Source organism: Schistocerca nitens, chromosome 8, assembly GCF_023898315.1.
Source record: "Schistocerca nitens isolate TAMUIC-IGC-003100 chromosome 8, iqSchNite1.1, whole genome shotgun sequence".
NCBI lineage: Eukaryota > Metazoa > Arthropoda > Insecta > Orthoptera > Acrididae > Schistocerca > Schistocerca nitens.
The window spans coordinates 193,386,988-193,408,616 of NC_064621.1; the positions used below are offsets into that span (position 1 = coordinate 193,386,988).

The 21,629-nt window shown below is 39.9% G+C and overlaps 1 protein-coding gene across 1 annotated transcript; it reads right to left on the reverse strand.

Annotated features, from left to right (window-relative positions):
• Positions 1-433: 433 nt before the first annotated feature.
• Positions 434-21,330, reverse strand: LOC126199483 (lipase 3-like). The gene is made up of 8 exons (XM_049936405.1): positions 21,244-21,330; positions 17,323-17,527; positions 14,079-14,193; positions 12,161-12,407; positions 10,202-10,360; positions 1,873-1,957; positions 1,039-1,181; positions 434-598 (listed from the first exon to the last, which is right to left on the reverse strand). Exons 1-8 carry the CDS (start codon positions 21,328-21,330, stop codon positions 434-436), a joined length of 1,206 nt encoding a protein of 401 aa, XP_049792362.1.
• Between the last annotated feature and the right edge of the window lie 299 nt (positions 21,331-21,629).

The following is a 21,629-nucleotide window of genomic DNA, read 5'->3' on the forward strand; positions in this document are numbered from 1 at the left end:
CAATGAAACTATACGAGACGAAGCGGGAATCTTTGAAAATATTCCACAAGAAATTTCCGGTTTTTTCAACCAAAATTGGCCGAGAAAAAAAATGTGTTGCATTACTTATTGAACTGCCCTCGTATAAGTAACAGTAAATCATGACGCATACTCATATATGCTAACTGCTGGTGTGGGTAATGATAGTTATATATCATAGACTTTGGAATCGTATGGTGAAGTTTGATACACATCTGTAGTGCCTTAACTGCAGATAAATAATTATATGTAATTTAATGAGTAATGTACAAAAGAAGAATAAACTTTTTTGAAAAATGATTTATTTGAAGAACTAAAAACATACAAGTCGTGGTAATGGTATGTCTCAGCGATTCCTTATACATGTGTCAATGAAGTGGCTATTTGTCGTGCTTTGATGGCAAAAGTCTACTGTTTACAAATCTCCTTGCTCGTATTTGCGCATCAGATCCAATACATGTCTATAAACTAACTTAGGTGCATCTTTGCCGTATGTGAAATCGAGATGATTAAATTTCTTGTATTCGACCTTGAACTTCTTCTTTGGATTTCCTAGTTGAGTGTACAAGCGATCAATGTCCTGCAAAATAACGAACAACATTTTAGAAAAGCATTGCAGTTGGGTGTTAGGCATTCAAATGTTATGAAACAACTAAACTACGTTCAGTAAACTGAGAAGTATTCGCTATTACCGGAAGCTGTTCTTAGAAGAAAAATATTTCGATTTTATGAAATTTAAGTATCATTTAAATTAAACTTGTGTGTGATATAAATTAAACTTTCAATTAAAGTTGATCTTAACCTCAGATGTATAACTAATTGCTATCTCAGTCATAAAAGACAAAAAATGGCTGCGGTAAATAAGAATGTACTGTCAGTTCATCCAGAAGAAATTATGTATGAAAATTTTAACTGTGTTTAAATTTAGTTCGGGAAATATGCCTTAAGAATTCGACTAATTGAGCCAGGAGTGTATAAACGTAGAAACACATAGTAAAAGTAGTTAAACGTTCTGCGTACCTTAGGTCCTGCCAGCCAGTCGTTTAGACTGTAGAACAGATAAACCGGAGCCTTGACGTTGATAAGCTTGTAATCAGGCGGCACACGTTGGCGGTAGCGCCTCATATTCTCCACGATGCCATAGTCGTATTGCCTAAAGTGGCCTGAAATGCAAAACATTGTGTGAGTAATGTATCAGCTGGCGTACTGAGTAACTCTTACAAATTTACGTATTGTCAGTCCGAAAGCGAACTAAAAGTTCGGTGTATTATCGTGAAACGGGATGTTCTATGATAGCAGACAGAAACTGGCAAGTTAAATGAAAAAGAAAAAAAATTTGTTCCGAATTGCTGCTTGAACGATACAGACATACAAAGACAAAATTCAGTAGGGCAGTGTGTGTATTTTGCAGTGTCTGTATCGTCCGAAGGAACATTGCATCGAACTATACAGACAACGCAAAATGCAGACACTGCCCTAAGGTATTTAATGTCAAAGCAAGAGAATCTGAACAGCAAAATGTCTCTTCCTGTGCGGGAATCATACGGCTTGCATGCGAGCATTATACTCGTACGACGTAGACACTAGGACATATGGAAGTTTGGGTCTGGCAGTGATTCGTCCACAGATAGCCCAACCCGTTAGGGCGACAGCCCGAGTAAAGCGGGGAATCCGATTTCGAGTCAAGCTCCGACACAAATTTTCATACGTTACTAGTAAATCGTATAGTCATTGTACAATCGTTTTTGTAGTTTGCGAATGCATGTGATAAACACAAAATTGTTACATATTTCTGAAAGTAGCTTATTTCCCACATGATCATTTCGGCAAAGGTGATATGTGTGAATAACTTACCTTTGTCTATGCCTTGCGCGTAATGTATGAACTGCCTGGTGGAGGATCCAGCAGGGATGTGTGCAGAAATTGCCGCTAGCTTTTCCTATGGGAAGAAAAACAGAAGTGTTTCAGTAAGATTGGAAGAACTCGGGAGGTATGTTACGTTTCTGCCTTCAAAGTGGAAGCAAGAAGGAAGATTATTATTTAAAGTCCTGTCGATGACAAGGTAATTAGAGACGAAAAAATGCAACTGATATTAATGCCATCAGTTAATGCTCCACATGTGAGAAGAACGTTGACATTTCCGGTGATCACACAAGGTACTAAATCACTAACCGTTGTTCCTTTTCCCACGTGTAAGGCAATTTATTTATGGACTTTTCTATTATGGCAAATATGGGTTATAAGGCCTACTCTCAAATCCAACCAGACCTTGTCCGAAATTTATTACGAAATTTATTGTGACACTTGAGTTTAAGTAGATGATACTGCAGTATGTACTATAGCATTTCCAACGACAGACAGAATAAAAATAATAGTAACTACACCAGATAAACATTTACTTTTATTTGAGGAGAGTGCTGCCATATAGGTGATTTAAAGTTGGTAAATGTGTTGACTGGTGACCGTGGCAGTATTGAGTATGACGGAAGAAATAATAGAGGAAGAAGTGGACACGTTGGATCGTGAGGATGCGGCAGGGGAAGAAGACAGGACGAGAAACAGGCACGGTAAATGAAAAAGAAGAAGAAAAATAGTTTCGTATTGCTGCTCGAACGGTACACACATACGATAAAGTGTGTAGAAGTGGTTTGCAGCCTTTGCATTGGCAACATTTGTTTAAGGGCTGGGTATTATTGCGAAAATGTTACTGAAAATCGTCGAGATGGATGCGATATGTTTTGCAGTGGGAGTACCCATGAAGCTGCTGTATGATTAAATGTTGGTCATAATATTTTGAATTAAGTAAACATTCCGTCAAGATCACTGGGATAAAAATAAAAACTAAATAGTTCGAAAACAGTCGTATTCCAAGAAAATAGTTCTAAAAGTGGCTGTTAAAGAAATTTGAGCTGCAGGCGTTACACGCCATCTCTCATAGAGTCGGAGAAAATTAGAGTGTGATGGAGGGTTGTGAGTAGTGCTTGGATGGTTCAGCTGGTAGTGCACTTGCAAGTGAAACAGAAAGGCCCCAGCTTCGAGCTGCGGTTCGGCAAAAAGTTTTAATCTGCCAGGAAATGTCAAAACGAATATAGCTTAGATTTGCGAAACAAGGATTTACTTCTTAATTACGTAAGGAGAATTTATGCAATGTTTTGTTGTATAAATTATGACGATGACACACTAAAGTGCTTTATCTTTTTCCTCAAAGGCAACATTGTGCAGAGTTTAGCGTAGACTGCCGTATGCCTTTTTACAAGAAGTGGAGCGCACCAACGGAGCAAGAGTTTTTGAATATGTCTTACGTCCGGGTAGCACCAGGGTGGTGTGTAAGTCATAACTTACATTCCGGTTTATGATCGTAGGTACGTGATGTGTGAAGGAAGATAATGAAGAGCGTGATCACTTGCATGTTTTCCAGTTGTTATGAAGCGTAGACATAGCGCACAACAGTCATGTCTTACTAAGCATACGAAACATAGGAACAAGAATTTTGATGTCATATCTTGGGCCATGTCGACCAGAATAAATAGTAAAGAGTATATTGCATTGCGTTGTTGCATTGCTGTATATTTGAATGGCTAGTCCTACATAACAAAGTGAAGACTTATCATACTTGAAATAAGTGAGACAAGGTTGAAGCTAGAGAGCAGACACATCACCTCCTGGAAAAAAAATGACTGTGGCCAGTGTCGGAGAGTCTTAAGAAGTAGTACGCTACCATGTAGATGCACTTAAAATTGCTGTAAGATGAATTGCAGCTCCAACTCAGCAACCACTTGGAAGAGGACTCGCAAAAAATAAAGTCAAGGATGCAGTAGCTGAGGTGGCAAGTGCAGTCATCAAGAAGCGGAAAGAGAATGTACGTCGAAGGAATGACAGAGGAGACAAGAATTCCTGGGGAAAGAGGCGCAAGAGATCTACCGGAAAGCTAACTTTTTTAAGAAGGGATACCAGAAACGCCAAGGCAATATTAGGACCATGCTCACCATACTCACTTGGTTTAAGAATCATAAAAGAAGAGATCTCGAGACACTGGAAGATTTCAGATTGGTTATACAAGTATAATGGTTAGACAGACGTTTAGGAACCAGATTTTAAATTGTAAGACATTTCCAGGTGCAGATGTGGTCTCTGATCACAATTTATTGGTTCTGGACTGTAGATTAAAACTGAAGAAACAGGGAAAAGGTAGGAAATTAAAAAGATGGGACCTACATAAGTTGAAAGAACCAGAGAGTGTTGAGCGGATGGTGCTTAAGGCAAAAGTTGACTAGAAGAGGGGAAAGGAATGCAGTAGAAAACGAATGGGTAGATTATAGATAAAATACTGAAGGTAGCAGAGGACCAAATAGGTAAAAAGGCAAGGCCTAGTAGAAATAGATGGATAACACAAGAGAAATTGAATTTAATTGATGAAAGGAGAAAATTTAAAAATGTAGCAAATGAAACAGGTGAAAGGGAATACCAATAAAAATGTAGCAAATGAAGTACGTGAAAGGGAATACAAAGTGGCTAAGCAGGAATGACTATAGGACAAATATGAGGATTTATAAGCGTATTTCACAAGGAGAAAGATAGGTACCGCCTATAGGAAAATTAAAGAGGCCTTTTGGGAAAAGAGAACTACCTGTATGAATATCAAGGACCTCAGATGGAAAATCAGTCCAAGCAAAGAACGGAAAGTTGACAGATGGAAGGAGTATATAGAGGGTCTATACAAGGGAGATGAACTTGAAGGCAACATTACAGAAAGGGAAGAGAACGTAGATGAAGATGAGATGGGAGATATGATAACGCGAGAAGAATCTGACAGAGCTCTGAAAAATTAGATATTCGGTCAGAATCACTGATAGCCTTGAGAGAGCCAGCTATGACAGAACTCTTCCATCTGGCGTGCGGGACGTATGAGACAGCGAAATACACTCAGATTTCAAGAAGAATGTTGTAATACCAATACCAAAGGAAGCAGTTGCTGTCAGGTGTGAAAATTACTGAACTATCAGTTTAATAGGTCATGGTTGCAAAATACTAAGAAGAATTATTTACAGAAGAATGGAAAGACTGATAGAAGCCAACCTCGGGGAAGACCTGTTTGGATTCTGGAGAAATGTAGGAACACGCGAGGCAATACTGTCTTTCGACTTCCCTTACAAGATAGATTAAGGAAAGGAAAACTTACATTTATAGCATTTGTAGACATAAAGAAAGCTTTTGACACTGTGGACTGGAATGCGCTCTTTGAAATTCTAAAGGTAGCAGGGGTAAAATACAGGGAGTGAAGGTCTGTTTACAGCTTGCACAAAAAAACAGACTGCAGCTAGAAGAGTCGAGGCGCACGAGAGGGAAGCTCTGGTTGAGAAGAGAATGAGACAGGATTGTAGCCTATTCTCAATGTTATTCGATCTGTACACTGAACAAGTAGTAAACGAACTAAAGAAAAGTTTGGAGAAGGAGTTAAAGTTCAGAGAAAAGGAATAAAAACTTTAAGGTTTCTCGATGACATTGTAATATTGTCAGAGGCAGCAAAGGACTTCGAAGAGCAGATGAACAGAATGAACAATGTCTTGAAAGGAAGACATAGGATGCACATCAACAGAAGTAAAACAAAGATAATAGAATGTAGACGAATTAAATCAGGCGATCCCTAGGGAATTAGATTAGAAAGCGAGACACTTAAAGTAATAGCTGAACTTTGCTATTTGGGCAGCAAAATAACTGATGATGGCCGATGTAGAGAGGATATAAACTGTAGACTGGCAATGGCGAGGAAAGCTCTGAAGAAGAGAAATCTGTTAACATCGAATACAGATTTAAATGTTAGGAAGTACTTTCTGAAAGTATTTGTCTGGAGTGTAGCCATGTATGGAAGTGAACCATGGATGAGTAACAGTTTAGACAAAAAGAGAATGGAAGCTTTCGAAATGCGCAGAAACATGTTGAAGATTAGATGGGCAAATCACGTAAATAGTAAGAAGGAACTGAACAGAATTGGGGAGAACAGAAATTTGTGGCACAACTTGTTTAAAAGAAGGAGTCGGTTGACAGAACAAATTCTGACACGTCAAGGGATCACCTATTTAGTACTGGAGGGAAGTGTGAGGGTTAAAAGTCGTACAGGAAGACCAAGGGATCAATACAGTAAGCAGATTCAGAAGGAAATAGGTTGCAGTGGTTATTCGGAGATGAAGAGGCTCGCAGAGGATAGAGTAACATGGAGAGCTGCATCAAACCAGACTTCGGACTGAAGATCACAAGAGTAACAATAACAACAGCAACACATCAATGAGTTCAACACTGCTGAGAGATGGAAACAATACTTCATGCTGCTCCCCAACTGCGATGAACCTAAAGATCTGTTTGAATTTTAATCTCTTCACACTGTAGATTTAGATTATCCATCACATACACGGGAAGAAATATAGGTCCAGATAATGAAGCCGAAGAAGAACAAAAGTCCAAGGCAAGATGGAATCCAGGCAGAAGTCATTCAAGCTGGAGGAGATACACTCCACAAGAAAATTCACCAACTAATCAAGATGATCTTAATTTTGGAGGAGATCCCAGAGGATTCGAAGACACCAGTCATCTGCTGTATATGCAATAAAGGCCACAAAATAGACTGCACCCACTACAAACGAATCGCCCTCCAGAACGTCTGTTATAAGATCTTGTCCAACTGTATAGGGATAGAATCCAGCCGTTTACAGAAGAGATAATTGGTAAATATCAAGGGGATTTCAGAAAGGGGAGTTCGACTGTTGACCACGTCTGTGTGCTGCGACAGATCAGTGAAAATTTCGTCAAAGACCTAAATGTTGGTTGGTTGGTTGTGGGGGTTGAAGGAACCAGAGACCTAAATGTACTCTTCGTAGATTTTAAGGAGGTATATCACTGCATCCACCGGGAGAACCTTATGAATTGCCTAACCGAATTTGAAGTACCAAAGAAACTCGTCAACCTAGTTCGAGCTTGTCTCACTGGTCCCTGAGGCAAACTGGAGCTCGGGAACCAAGTCATGGAGAGCCTTTACGTAAACACAAAGTTGAGACAAGGAGATGGTGTGTCATCGATGTTGTTCAGCCTGGGCCTCGAAAAGGTAATGAGAGAAGCTTTCCATAAGAACTTCGAGGGGATCGTGGTAGAGGGTGAGATAATCATACATCTCGCACTTGTCGAGAAAGAACTGATACGGATGAGCGACAGAATGGAGGCTCCAGCGAGCAGAATCGGTCTCCTTGTGGACCAGTCGAAGACCGAGAATCTGGTGACGTGCAGGACCCATGCCTATTCAAGAGATCCACTCCAGCCTCTGGCAGTCGTAAACCGATCGTACAAAAGCGTTCAGAATTTTATATATCTGGGGTAATCTTTACAGAGGACGCACCGTTTGAGACAGAAATCAAAGCGAGAATCCAGGCTGTAAACCGGTAATAGTTCAGTCTGCATCAGATTTTTAAATCGCTCAGTCTGTCAAGGAATTTCAAGCTTCAGCTACACAAAATCCGCAGTGTTGTATAGTTGCGAAACTTGGATTGTCCGGAAAAAGAGACTGGAATAATCTCATTTTCGAGGGAAAAAGTCTTCAGTATGGTCCGGTATAAGATGAAGTCATTGGAGAAAGGAGGATCCGGCGTAATGTAAAACTGGATGAAATCTACAATAGACCAAACGTCTGATGGAAAGCAAGCAGCTAGTGTGGACATGACATGTCGCTCGGATGAGGTTTCAAATCCATAGGAAGAAGAACAGGAAAGATGGAGATATGGCGTCTATGAGGATGCAGATGGACATAGAGAGTGACTGGCGAGAGAAGGCACAGCACAGAATCCAATGGAAGAGGAGTCTTGTAGCTGCACACGGTTCTCTGAGCCTGACCGCGCACTGTAAAATAAGTGGTGTTTCCGGTCACATTATAGATAGGTGCCTAATGTTGTTGTTGTGGTCTTCAGTCCTGAGACTGGTTTGATGCAGCTCTCCATGCTACTCTATCCTGTGCAAGTTTCTTCATCTCCCAGTACCTACTGCAACCTACATCCTTCTGAATCTGCTTAGTGTATTGATCTCTTGGTCTCCCTCTACGATTTTTACCCTCAACGCTGCCCTCCAATGCTAAATTTGTGATCCCTTGATGCCTCAAAACATGTCCTACCAACCGATCCCTTCTTCTAGTCAAGTTGTGCCACAAACTTCTCTTCTCCCCAATCCTATTCAATACCTCCTCATTAGTTACGTGATCTACCCACCTTATCTTCGGCATTCTTCTGTAGCACCACATTTCGAAAGCTTCTATTCTCTTCTTGTCCAAACTGGTTATCGTCCATGTTTCACTTCCATACATGGCTACACTCCATACAAATACTTTCAGAAACGACTTCCTGACACTTAAATCTATACTCGATGTTAACAAATTTCTCTTCTTCAGAAACGATTTCCTTGCCATTGCCAGTCTACATTTTATATCCTCTCTACTTCGACCATCATCAGTTATTTTACTCCCTAAATAGCAAAACTCCTTTACTACTTTAAGTGTGTCATTTCCTAATGTAATCCCCTCAGCATCACCCGATTTAATTTGACTACATTCGATTATCCTCGTTTTGCTTTTGTTGATGTTCATCTTATATCCTCCTTTCAAGACACTGTCCATTCCGTTCAACTGCTCTTCCAAGTCCTTTGCTGTCTCTGACAGAATTACAATGTCATCGGCGAACCTCAAAGTTTTTACTTCTTCTCCGTGAATTTTAATACCTACTCCGAACTTTTCTTTTGTTTCCTTAACTGCTTGCTCAATATACAGATTGAATAACATCGGGGAGAGGCTACAACCCTGTCTCACTCCTTTCCCAACCACTGCTTCCCTTTCATGCCCCTCGACTCTTATAACTGCCATCTGGTTTCTGTACAAATTGTAAATAGCCTTTCGTTCCCTGTATTTTACCCCTGCCACCTTCAGAATTTGAAAGAGAGTATTCCAGTTAACGGTGTCAAAAGCTTTCTCTAAGTCTACAAATGCTAGAAACGTAGGTTTGCCTTTTCTTAATCTTTCTTCTAAGATAAGTCGTAAGGTTAGTATTGCCTCACGTGTTCCAACATTTCTACGGAATCCAAACTGATCTTCCCCGAGGTCCGCTTCTACCAGTTTTTCCATTCGTCTGTAAAGGATTCGCGTTAGTATTTTGCAGCTGTTACTTATTAAACTGATAGTTCGGTAATTTTCACATCTGTCAACACCTGCTTTCTTTGGTATTGGAATTATTATATTCTTCTTGAAGTCTGTGGGTATTTCGCCTGTCTCATACATCTTGCCTAAGAAAAGAGCTAAATCAGAAACGAGCATTAGTCAAGGCCTCTACAAATAAGTTATGCTGGCAATAACGTGTGCAAAAATTGAATGAAGGGAGCCTGTGTAGTTTAATACATGAACTTTGAGAGATATGCCATTTGACCAAGCAAGCGTTAGAATTATAGATGAAATCTGAAGAGGCTGGAAGCCTGATTCCAGACATCTGACGCCAATCGTACTGCGATGGAAGTATATAAAACTTTGTTTCATAAGAACGAATTAAAAAACTTATCGTTACTCATTTACTGGCACCTTGGCGTGTTAATTAATTTTTACTACTGTGCAATCTTTAGCGAACATCAGGTACCAAGGTCACGTTGCCTGTCGGAGATGAAAAAATAACACACATATGAACTCACAGGAAAATTATGTCGGTACATAAATTTAGAAGTAATGGAGACATGAAGCAATGAGAGACCAGTGGATGTACTATGAAATGTTTAGACTAATAAGACACACATAACGTTTGCACAAGTAGATGGTCAGATCAAGGAAAAAATCTCTGTGAACCCAAATCAGTGAAAGCGAGGGTAACGTGTAGCGTATCTTTGCCGGAATCGTTACATCACTTAGGAACAAGCTTGAAAGATGATCTGCAAAACACAATGGGTATTACAGTGGAATTAAAATAATTTCAAGTTGACAGTTTAGGAAATCAGTGTCAAAAGTAAAGTTTAGGAAATGAGTGTCAAAAGCACAGTGAAACACGGGAAGAAGAAGACTTCAAAGAGACTCTCAATATGGTAAATTTCAGCGAAGTTAAATAGCAACTCTAGAAAACGTAGCTTTACATTACAGCTAGTTCAGCTATTTTCTGAGAAACGAATACCAGCAACTTACCTTGACGATCTGCTCCTTATCAAAACCACAGATGAGAAATACTACATTGGTACACATTGGTTCTGTAATTGCTTTTTCTTTGCAGATCTTTGGTTGAATAAGCCTGATCATCTCTTGGCTAGGAGTAAATTTACTAACTCCAATTAGATCCATAAGCACCTGCAACCAAGACACACAAATACAGATGAATATTTTAGCTCTTTGCACCCAGAAAAATGAGCAAGAGTCCGTTACCGTTCATTTCTACGCACCTAAGATAATTTGAAGTATATTTATATTAATTGAAATTTAACCGTCAAACAGTTATGGTCATATTGTTAATTAATAAAATATGCCCGCTTAAAATTTGGCAATATGATGTTACGCAAGTTTGTTGATCAGGTTTTAATGAAATATTGTTTGCTTAATGTTAGTGTCGATACTGAACTTTACTAACGAAATTGGTAACACTGTTACTGCACTTCTGCTACTCACGAATAGTTACATGATGTACAGCTATTACTGAAATCCAGTTTTGTGAAACTACTGATTATTTTACTGTAGCACCTCACATCTTCGTCATTAGTATTGTTCTTTCATGAAACTACATGTAAATAACGGATTACATGTCTACGTAACACAGAATATTAATTGACTATATCTCGAATGATGGCTATTGTTTCAATGTAAATGTGTTTGGATATGAAAATGAAGTCCATACAGAGATCATCATCACATAAATATCATCATCATCATGGTCATCATCATAGACATCAAGAATTGGACGTATTGGCCTGTTTCGCCTCTACACAGCTAGTCAGTTTGATTACAACTGTTGTTACTAACACTTCTAAAACTTGCACGCACTACTACTGTGAATAGTAAAATAGGTGTGGCCATCACCTTTATAGATAACGAGATGAATACAATAAAAATATTGCAAAAGAGCAGTTCTGTAGTCAGTTCTACGTTCTCAAGTTACCGTTTCGCAGTTAGTGTTTCTACGAAAAAAAATAGTTTTTCTTAAAAGACATGATAGCCGCCGTTAACTGTATGAAATATTTATTATTACGATTGCAATTTCGACTTTAGGGCCATTTTCAAGTAACACTGCAAAAGTTACCTAAATACAAAGAATACAAAAATGAAGCCCAGGGTGTACATGCGTAATTAAAGAAACAATCATTAAGATAGTAGCGTAATTATAAAAACTATAAAAATATAATTTAAGTATGTGTATACACCCTGTGCTGCATTTTTGTATTTTATGTGTTTAGGTAACTTTTGCAGTGTTACTTGAAAATGACCCTAAGGCCGAAATTGCAATCGTAATAATAAATATTTCATACAGTCAACGGCGACTATGACGTCTTTTAAGAAGTATTATATGACTGTGAATCCCAACCATGAGAAGTTAATCAGAAAAATAATTATTTTGGCAGAGGTTATAATTATCTTCCTTTCGAAATTAGGAGTGGATTTTATGTCACCAAGCTGTTGACCGCCGTTTCATTGATAAGCTGCTTAGACTCATTAGAATTTGTTCTCCAAATAGTCGTAGTAACCGGCAAAACGTCCCACATATGATGCACTAAATCTAAAAAACTTCAAAGGGTGAATGTATGAAGATTTCGAGATTGGAAAATAAAATAAGAACACTGTTCTCACATTAACGGAAGCCATTTAAGTGTTTATACAGGCAGTTCTGAAGAGGAACTCATCTTTTAAGCAATTTAACTACAATTACCTCTAAAATGCAAAAAAAGATTTTCGTTTCCTACATTTTTCCGCATTCTTACGAGACAGCAGGCACTTAATTTTATTAAAGACGAAACGTAGAGGTAATAAAAGAGATAAACAATAAATATAGTACATAAACAAATGCCCTTTTCTACAAGAAGTGTTAAGTGGAGATTTCATATTTCATGTTAAAAGTGTGTATGCACTAAAATGTAAATGAGGGTTTGAATAAGCTCTTACCTGAGCGGACGTTGTAAAAGGTGCCAAAAGTTGGAACAGTGGGCTGATCATATGGTTCATGTAAGCAATTGGCGCCAAGCTGAACATGGCGCGAATCTTTTTGTTGTACTCAGGCTTCATTGACATTCCGACGTAGAACATTGTCGTCCCCATAGAATGTCCGACATAATAGATCTGCTGGTGCCCAGTCGTGTTTAAGACATGGTCTATTTGTGCCGGCATGTCATAAATACCATGTTCGTGCCAGCTGAAAACAGAAAAACGGGCAGTGACGACAATGAACAAATAACATTCCTTTCGCTCCTCGGAAAACATTCAAAGAAAAATCAACGAATAAGTGAGTAATGATCACCCACAAAATCCAGTGACACGGTCCGAAACAGTTTGTAATACAGGCAGCGTTATGTGCACATCAATGAACTGCCGAAATGTAGGTAACAGGCATTGCGTAAGCTTGTGCTGCTGTGATGGTCATGAGACGATTATCAAAACCTGATCATACCAAACGATAAATTAAGTATAGTCATAAAATGCACCGAGAATTAACAGATAGACTGCGCCATTGAAATCTCACTTCAGAAAGGGTCTTTCCATTGTCTCAGGAGTACTATAGCTCTTTTGAATCTTGATTCAGTAAAATACAAAAGATTAAAGGACACTTTTAAGCTCAACTGAAACGCCTGTGGAAGTACCTGAAAAGATAAATAAATAAAAAACCCTGTTGGACAAATGTGTCTCTCGATTACCTCGCTTCGTATCTTATGGCACAAGGAAAGAACTATCGTATTTCTGTCCGGATAAGTTAAAATAATGTAAACATATTCGTATTCTTCCTTTACTTATTCTTTTTCGTTCGAGCAGTGGACGTTACTATATGCTAAATTGCGACTTCTTCGCCTGTTGGACTGATATGTCGTTGGTCACTGTTGTATAGGGAATGGGGAGTCCATTGTTACGTAGAAACTTGATATTCTGTCACTCCTAATCTTTTGGCAAGTATTCTTCTGTGTTGCATTTACATACTTCAAATTTTCCTGCTAGCAGTCGCTATTCACTTCTCACCCGTCCGACAATCAGTGGCTTATTAAGAACTTGACACGGCCAGTGGACGACTAGCGTTGCTTCGTATTGGTGACGAACCCATAAAATCATTAGTGTCGTCTGAAGTATAGAAATTACGAGATTATATACGCAATAAATTCAAAAGAATGACGTGGAACTGCACCGATTGCAATATATTGATTGTAAAGGAAAGTTTGAGTCACGTTTATTTTCTGTTGTGAGCACTTACTGTCAATAGACCACCATCTGAAAAATTTGAAGCGGCAATGTCGTGGCCTTTGAGGTCATACCGACTAGTAGCTGTCGAAAACTGAGCAGAATGATTGGGATTGTTTTTTTAAATTGAGACTATGTACGTTTGCAGTTTTATATAATGCGTAGCATCCTCGTTGCCTATCACACTGCATTCTGGTTTCAAATTACAGTTTAATCACGCGAAGGTATCAATGACGAAATAAATTAGGAAATACGTTTGAGTTTAGTTTTTCATTCTTGAAAATCTCCGAATAAAATTTTAGTTAATAAGAATAAATCGAGGCAGTTCAGAACTTATTGATGTAGAAGTTCTAGTTGATGTATCAAAGCACAATTTTTAAAAGAGTGAAAATGAAGTATCCTCTTTAACTATATACATGGTAATTACTATCACTTTATTTTCCAGTTAACAGAAAGATAGGATCGTGCTTTCGTCTAGGACAAAACATTTTCTCCATCAAATGACGCTAAGCTATAAAGTTCCCATATCTCATTGGTGGACCGATTTTTCAATTTGTACATTCTCTGAGCGTCATTCTATCTTCAGTGAAGGATGATGTTAATTACTTTGATTCAAAGCTAATTATACGTGTAACTGTACCTGAAATTCCAGAATTTGTTCTGTTCTGGCGATAGGGTACGATGTCTCTGTGAGTACCAGTTTCCACGGATGTTGCCGAGCCAAACGTCGTACCCTTCGTCAGCCAGAATGTATGCTGAAACGAAAAAACCATAACTGTTGCAATATGAACTCGATGTACACCGCTGTATACGAAGATTAGATTTCAATTGTTATATCTGCGAAGTGGAAAGCGAACTTTACAGTCTATAAGTAACTGGTCGATTTTCGATTATTATAAACTCAGAAAACTGTAATGAAATCTTTGTTGCACCTGTCACAGAGGTTGCTTATCTTTCGTCTTTCTTGAAACGGATGGGTGTTTCTGCACTTTTAGGAAGAATTACAGAACGATTGCAGTTTCCTTTTGTTATGTAGCCACATATTTGGAACGTAATCGCACGTTTAAAGGATCAACACTGTTTTATTACACACACGACTGTCTTAGTTGCTGTGCTTCGGTTTTGTCTGATTCAGTAGCATCAGATATACAGTCGCCCTGAAAAAGGAGTATCGAGAAGAAAGAGGCACAGATATTGACCTCTAAATGATTAAAAGCATTTGGATATTAGGCCGTATCATCCTGAAACTAAAACAACTACTGTAACGTTCGCAACAATTCTCTTCAGTTGCCCTGAAGAACATCACTGTAAAGACGATCTGAACGTCGGTTTTAATTGTTGTTTTTTTTCAGTCTCAAAATCACGGGTTTTAATGCCTAAAAGCATTTTATTCTAATTCATACGGGCCGTGGAAGCTTACGAACATACATTTTTCTCTTTGGTCTATACTCATAACTTCCTTCATGATACGTTTTGTTTTAAACAGCAAAGTTATTCGCTTAACGGAATTCCATGGCTATGGAAACAAAGAGTTAACGATAGCGCCTTTCACGAAACTATTTACTGCGGATATTTACTCAAAAATTGCTGAGCAAAGTACTGAAATTAAGATTCAAGACTGGCAGTGAAGGTTTAGCTCTGTTGTCGCGTAAATATTGCACAAGGGGGCGCAACTTCGTCGTGACGGTAGATTTATGTAATGCAAAGCTCTTTGCCTCCGAACATAATTTCTGATCCCACCCAGTTTGAAGGATGAGAGCAAAAATTAAGCAGAATATGATCAATATACAAAGTCCGCCAGAAAAATGTATACACGCGTTAAGTAACGAAAAGTATTACTTATGTGTTTATTTTACATTTAATAGTTGATCACGCATGTTTTACAACCTTCAGTTTAGCACATGGTTACTTTAAATGTTCAAAATGTTCACCGTTGGCGGCTATACACAGAATAACGAGCGGTCGCCGCAGATACGTCAGTCAATGCTACAGTGGAGATCGCTGCACATGTGGCTGTAACCTCCTGGCGAAGTTCCTCCAGCGTGCGTAGCTTACGTCGATCGAAGTTATCTTTCACAGTTCCTTACAAGTAAAACTCCATAGGTGTTAGATCTGGCGAAAGCGGAGGGAACTTAATCGGCCCTCTTCGTCCAATACAGTGTCCGGAAAACTGTCATCCGAGAAAGCTAGTAGGTCTAGGTGGTAGTGTGGTGGCGCCCCAGCCCTTTGGTAGAAGACCTCTTCATCAGCTACATAAAATGCTCGTATATCTGGCAAAACTGATGTGCGTAACATATCCATGTACAGTTCTCCAGTGACTTTAGTATCAAAGAAAAAGGGTCCTACTAAACTGTCAGATGATAGTCCACACCACACATGAACCCCTGGTATATTGACCGCTTTATCCACATAAACACGAAAATTTTCTGGTGCCCAGTACACACTGTTATGCCGATAAAAAAAAAACAATGGTTCAAATGGCCCTAAGCTCTATGGGACTTAACATCTAAGGTCATCAGTCCCCTACACTTAGAACTACTTAAACCTAACTAACCTAAGGACACCACACACATCCATGCCCGAGGCAGGATTCGAACGTGCGACCGTAGCAGCAGCACGGTTCTGGACTGATGCGCCTAGAACCACTCGGCCACAGCGCCCGGCTATGCCGATTCAGGGTTCCACGTCAGACATTGCTCGTCATCAGTTACCACCTGCTGATACTATTCGCAAAATTGCATTCGATGAACAGGATCGTCATCATTAATCCCGTGCAATAATCTGGAATGTTAACTTGCCTCTTTCCAGCTTTCAGAATTCTTTATACACCATTACTGCTAACCCCCACCTCACGTGCACATTGCGTAACAGACTTCTGTGGAGGATTAACAAACATTTCAAACACGAGAGCCGACGAAGCAGGACTTGTAGCTGTACGCTGTCTTTCTGAGCGTCCTCTGTGAATATCACAAATCGTTCCATGCAATTCCAACTGGTCAATGATGCGTTTAATTGTTAGGCGGGTTGGCGGTCCTGTTTCAAACATCCACCTCCACTGAAGTTGCACTTCAGCGGCATTATCAAACTTGAAAAACGACATAAAAATACATTTCCGTTGTTCGAGTCTGAAGCGTGCTCCAGCCATCGTGTTTTCTCCTTACCGAGATGAAAGTACTAACATCTGTTGAACCAAAGATCTTATTACAACACACTCGTAACTCAAATCAAACAATATAGATATCGCGATGGAGCCTGACAAAGAGTGCATATATTTTTCTGGCGGACTCTGTATTTACAATGTATTTCAAAGAGTCCAATACACACAAGAATGTCGTAATCGGGAACACAGTTGCCACTTGATAATAATCATACGGTCAAAATTGCTGTATTGGACTATGCAAAAATAAATACACTTTACTATCAGACCCGCTCATAAAAAATAAATGAAAAAGACTATGCTATAGTATTCGTATTTCGCCGAAGGAGGAATACAGATTATCGTGCAATATTTTCCCGATTTGGAAGTTCACTGACAGTACACTCGCAGCGCTGCATTCTGTGGCTACAAACATGGCTACGTGGTTCTCGTTTTTTGAGTACGAGTGGTGCGAGTGCTGCAACCTCTGTCTGTCAGCTGATTCTAAAGGTATACATCCATAATATCAGTAGAAGAAATTGAGTATTTGCGGCTGCACACCCCGAATCAGATGAATCATTCAACAGTTAAACAAAATGTGTATGTACACATCAAGTATATACTATGTGTTTGTCAGTGAATTAATCCAGCTAAAATAATGTAAAATTATCGAAATTGCTGGTACTACTACTGCGAAAATGAATGTGGCGTGAAATGAACCTGAAGTAGAACCAGTGAGGTCACTCACCCAGGGAGGCGTTGGGCCCCATGATGACCCAGTCATCGGCGCTGTTCATGAGGCCGTGCTGCACCAGCACTGCGGGCTTGCGTTGTCCAGGGACGAGAGGCGAGGCCTTACCGTAGGGGATCCTGAACATCCGCAGAATGTAGCCGTCCTCAGTCTCCACGATGTGTTCTTGACACGGATACCCGTACTTCTCAAGCAACTCCGGCTGTAATGAAGAGAAATGCCAACTTGCTTTTATGTAGCACAGATAGTGACACATATGTTTGTTCAAATGTGTGTGAAATCTTATGGGACTTAACTGCTAAGGTCATCAGTCCCTAAGCTTACACACTACTTAACCTAAATCATTCTAAGGACAAACACACACACCGATGCCCGAGGGAGGACTCGAACCTCACAGTCTAGGACTGCAGCGCCTCAGACCGCTCGGCGACACATATCTTTGTTAACATCTGAGATCGGTAGGTACAGTAAAATAATTGTCTGGCTATACGAAACCTCCATGACGAAGTAGATTTTGCAAGTTTTTTGTCGATCGAAAGTTTCAAAATTCATCGTACAAGTTTCTCTGTTTGTAATCGAAACTTATGAAAGCTTCCTAGGCATACTTTATTGCGAATCCTTGCTTACCGAAATAATTAAAACACGTGAAAATAAACATGGAGCGCCTTATTGCTCAAATCTCGGAGTTAATGATAAATTCATTTTATTAGTACAGTTTCATATGAATATGATGGTTATACTCTGTAACCAACTAGTGTGTGTAAGCTCCCTTGAAAGAGCACGCTTGTAGATTTAGAGCGCTATGGATGGTGTGGAATTGGTATCAGGTGGTCACGTGACCCTCCGCGCTGACGTAATTCATAGCAGTGAAGCGGTGTGTATGTGACAGTCGGTTGTATGGAACCAGAGCAGTAAGATGATTTGACGTCAAGTAGTGAAGTTCTCAATACGTAAAACGCGTAGTTACCTTTCACTACTGTTCAGTCATAAATAATTTCAGTCACGTCCTACACACACCTGCCAAGTATCCTTGCGATTGGATGTGACTTGGAATGGTAACATAAATTCAGTTATAGACAAACAAAATAGGAAAATAGCAATTTGCCTACGAATGATGTTGCTTTAAAACAACTTAATCGTCGCTTGTGTATTGTGTGTATTGAATCGGGCACCTAGAAATGACGAAGAGGCTCCGTCCCGCCGTAGCCCTCAGTGGTTCACAACCCCACAACAGGCCACAGCGGTACACCAAACTCACCGCCGCCACACTGAACCCAGGGTTATTGTGCAGTTCGGCCCCCAGTGGGGGCCCCCGGGAATGTCTCATACCAGACAAGTGTAACCAAAAATGGCTCAAATGGCTCTGAGTACTATGGGACTTAACATCTGAGGTCATCAGTCCCCTAGAACTCAGAACTTCTTAAACCTAACTATGCTAAGGACATCACACACATCCATGCCCGAGTCAGTTTCGAACCTGCGACCGTAGCGGTCGCGGGGTTCCAGGCTGAAGCGCCTAGAACCGCTCTGCCACACCAGCCGGCTCGAGTGTAACCCCAAAATATGTTTGTGTGGTAGAATAACGCTGGTGTACACGTAAGTGGAGATAGTGTTTGCGAGCAGCAATTGCCGACATAGTGTAACTGAGGCGGAATAAAGGGAACCAGCCCAGCATTCGCCGAGGCAGATGGAAAACCGCCTTAAAAAACATCCACAGGCTGGCCGGCGCACAGGGCCTCGACGATAAAGCCAGGTGGATTCGTGCCGGGGATCGGCACGCCTTCCCACTCGGGAAGCAGCGCGTTAGACCGCATGGCTAGGTGGGCGGGCGATCGTCGCTTACTGAAATACTGTTCAAACAAGTTGGATCCATATGAGGTCAGGCTAATAGGATACATAGCCTACAGCGTAAGGATGGGTAAAACAGACTCGTTAGAACTGATACCGGTATTTTAGTTTAAGAAATCCGGTATTTTCCGTATTTGATTGGTCTCGGTTCTAGCAGGTGTTTTCATTTTTACTAATAACCAGGTAAAGAAAAACGAAATATCGATTATCCATAGCAGCAATAATATTGGCATTCAAATAAACCTTTTTTAATGAACATTTCTGTTCGTAAAATTTGCATTGCTTTGAAATATTGCATCATTATAGAAATGGGGAAAGCGAACATTGTTATTTTAATAACCAATTCCGACAGAAACTAGCAACAAACACGTGATATAAGGATTAGTAAAGCAGTGCCGAGACAATAATTTACATGTTACCAGTGGCGTGCCCTATTTACCATGTGGCGTGGCCTATTAGGTGGTATGCGCGTACTTGCATTGAACAAGGCTTGCCCCCTGTGGTCTGTATGGTAGCTTCTGACTGTCGTCGGTCATCAGCTATATTACAGGACGGCACTCTACCTAGTCTGGAGGTAATTTTCTGTAGTATGCGGTACCAATGAAGTACAATGCTTCACTTGATTTCAAATATTAAAATCTGGAGGAGCCACAACCAACTTGACACAGTGTAAGATGAAAATCTAAAACTTAACAGTTCATTCATAGTTTACAATAGAAATAGAAAGGAGCTGGTCTGCTGCTTGGTGTGTACATAACTTGCCTTTATCTACTTGTAGCCTTGAAAACGGATAAATCAGCACGGAAAATATAGTTATTCAACGTCAGTTTTCACTCATTAGCACCGACTAGTCGAAATGTCGAAATACTGACATGATCCTCGGTTACAACATGATTTTTGAGCAATGTTAAAAAAAATTGAGTCAATAGGAGAATACTGGTGATTTTTTGTAGTAGTAAATGACTTATCACTTTACGAGAAAAACAGCGAACGGTGGACGGACTAAGTTTTCTTTTATTTGCCTATTTAATTAAAATTTTTGGTTATGTATCGTGAAACCGAGAGAGTCAAAATTTTTCAATCTTTTTTTCGATTTCTACTTTTATTACAGCAAGTAATAGGAATAAAAACAAAAAATTGTTATTTCAGAAATCGGTTATTTTGAGCGTTTTAATAGTTCGGTTAAACTGGAGTTGAAAAAGAAAACAACATAACCGAAGACCATTAGTTTCAGCAACCGCCATCCCTAATACAGCGGATACGAACAAGAGAGGCGCGAATAGTCAGTCACTTGATTGACTGGTGAGAGAATGCTGTAGGAATGGTGGAAAGTCTTAACTACAGGGGTGTGATGGAAATGCCCTGTGCTTACCGCGAGAACTTCTTCAAACAGTCCAGACATAATGTCTTCAGCACGGAAACCACGAAGCCGCTTTAGCGCTCTGTAGATCGCATTGATGCACACACACCCATTCTTCCCACGTTCGACACTTCAGCGGGACTGAGAAGATACTTAAATATGTGATACAATGGAACGAATTCTCGTTCACAAGGTTTATAATGACTTCTACAGTGTACATGTAGATGTATGAAGTTAAAGAAGTTATTGACGTGGCTAAGGATGAAACTGAAGGAATGTTGCAGTATAGCGTCTCTTAGACTTCTAGACGGAGTACGACTTACGATCGGACAAGGATACTGAAGCGATTTAAGGATAATGTAAGTCAGCATGAACGACGCATTGCTGCCGATACCGATGCATTGTCTTAACAGTTGCGCCGGATCTCTCGTTCACTGATGTTTCACCGCTGAGGGTCAAAAGAGTCCGTCTCGCAGACAGATGTCACAGTCTGCGAAATTATTCCCCCTTGTCCAAACCTAGGATTTACACTGTCTCGAAACATCAGTAGGAAAGGGGCGTTCTTCTCAAGAACACTAATTTCTAAGAAATGTCGTATCTCAGCTTAAGATACAAAACCATGCTCAGCTTAATGTAAAGTCAAATATTTCTTTACTCGCCACTCTGCAGCACTGCTAGCCTCTTCTTAAAGAAGACACGGTTCATCTTACCGTGTCCAAGTCGATGTCATCATCCTTAGCGCTGGCTTGCAGAGCCACGGCGAACAGGACGAGAACCACGTGCTCTGCGACACGCATTTCTGCAAAAACGGAAGAACAGGTTGAGAAATTGCTGTAGCGATACCATAACTAAAGTTACGTAAAAGCTATTTAGAGTAAAAGGTAAAGTAGTGAACAACAGATGAAATTTGAAACTTGCATATTTGGAGAGGCAGGAGTACACTGTTAAACGTCTCTTCCGACAAATTCCAAATGATCTGGGCCAGTGACAGTATCTCTTCCAAAAAAGTAGATACTTATAACATAAATATTTTTCTGAATGTGTAGCGTGCGCCCATAACACGCGTGTAAAAAAAAAAATTCATTGTGGGCAACCT

Excerpts from the sequence above, each read along its gene's own strand:
- LOC126199483 (XM_049936405.1), bottom strand. The coding sequence starts at position 21,330 with ATGCGTGTCGCAGAGCACGTGGTTCTCGTCCTGTTCGCCGTGGCTCTG. Across the intron at positions 1,182-1,872 it reads CGCGCAAGGCATAGACAAAG|GCCACTTTAGGCAATACGAC; the intron begins GTAAGTTATTCA and ends TTTGCATTTCAG. Across the intron at positions 599-1,038 it reads ACTGGCTGGCAGGACCTAAG|GACATTGATCGCTTGTACAC; the intron begins GTACGCAGAACG and ends GTTATTTTGCAG.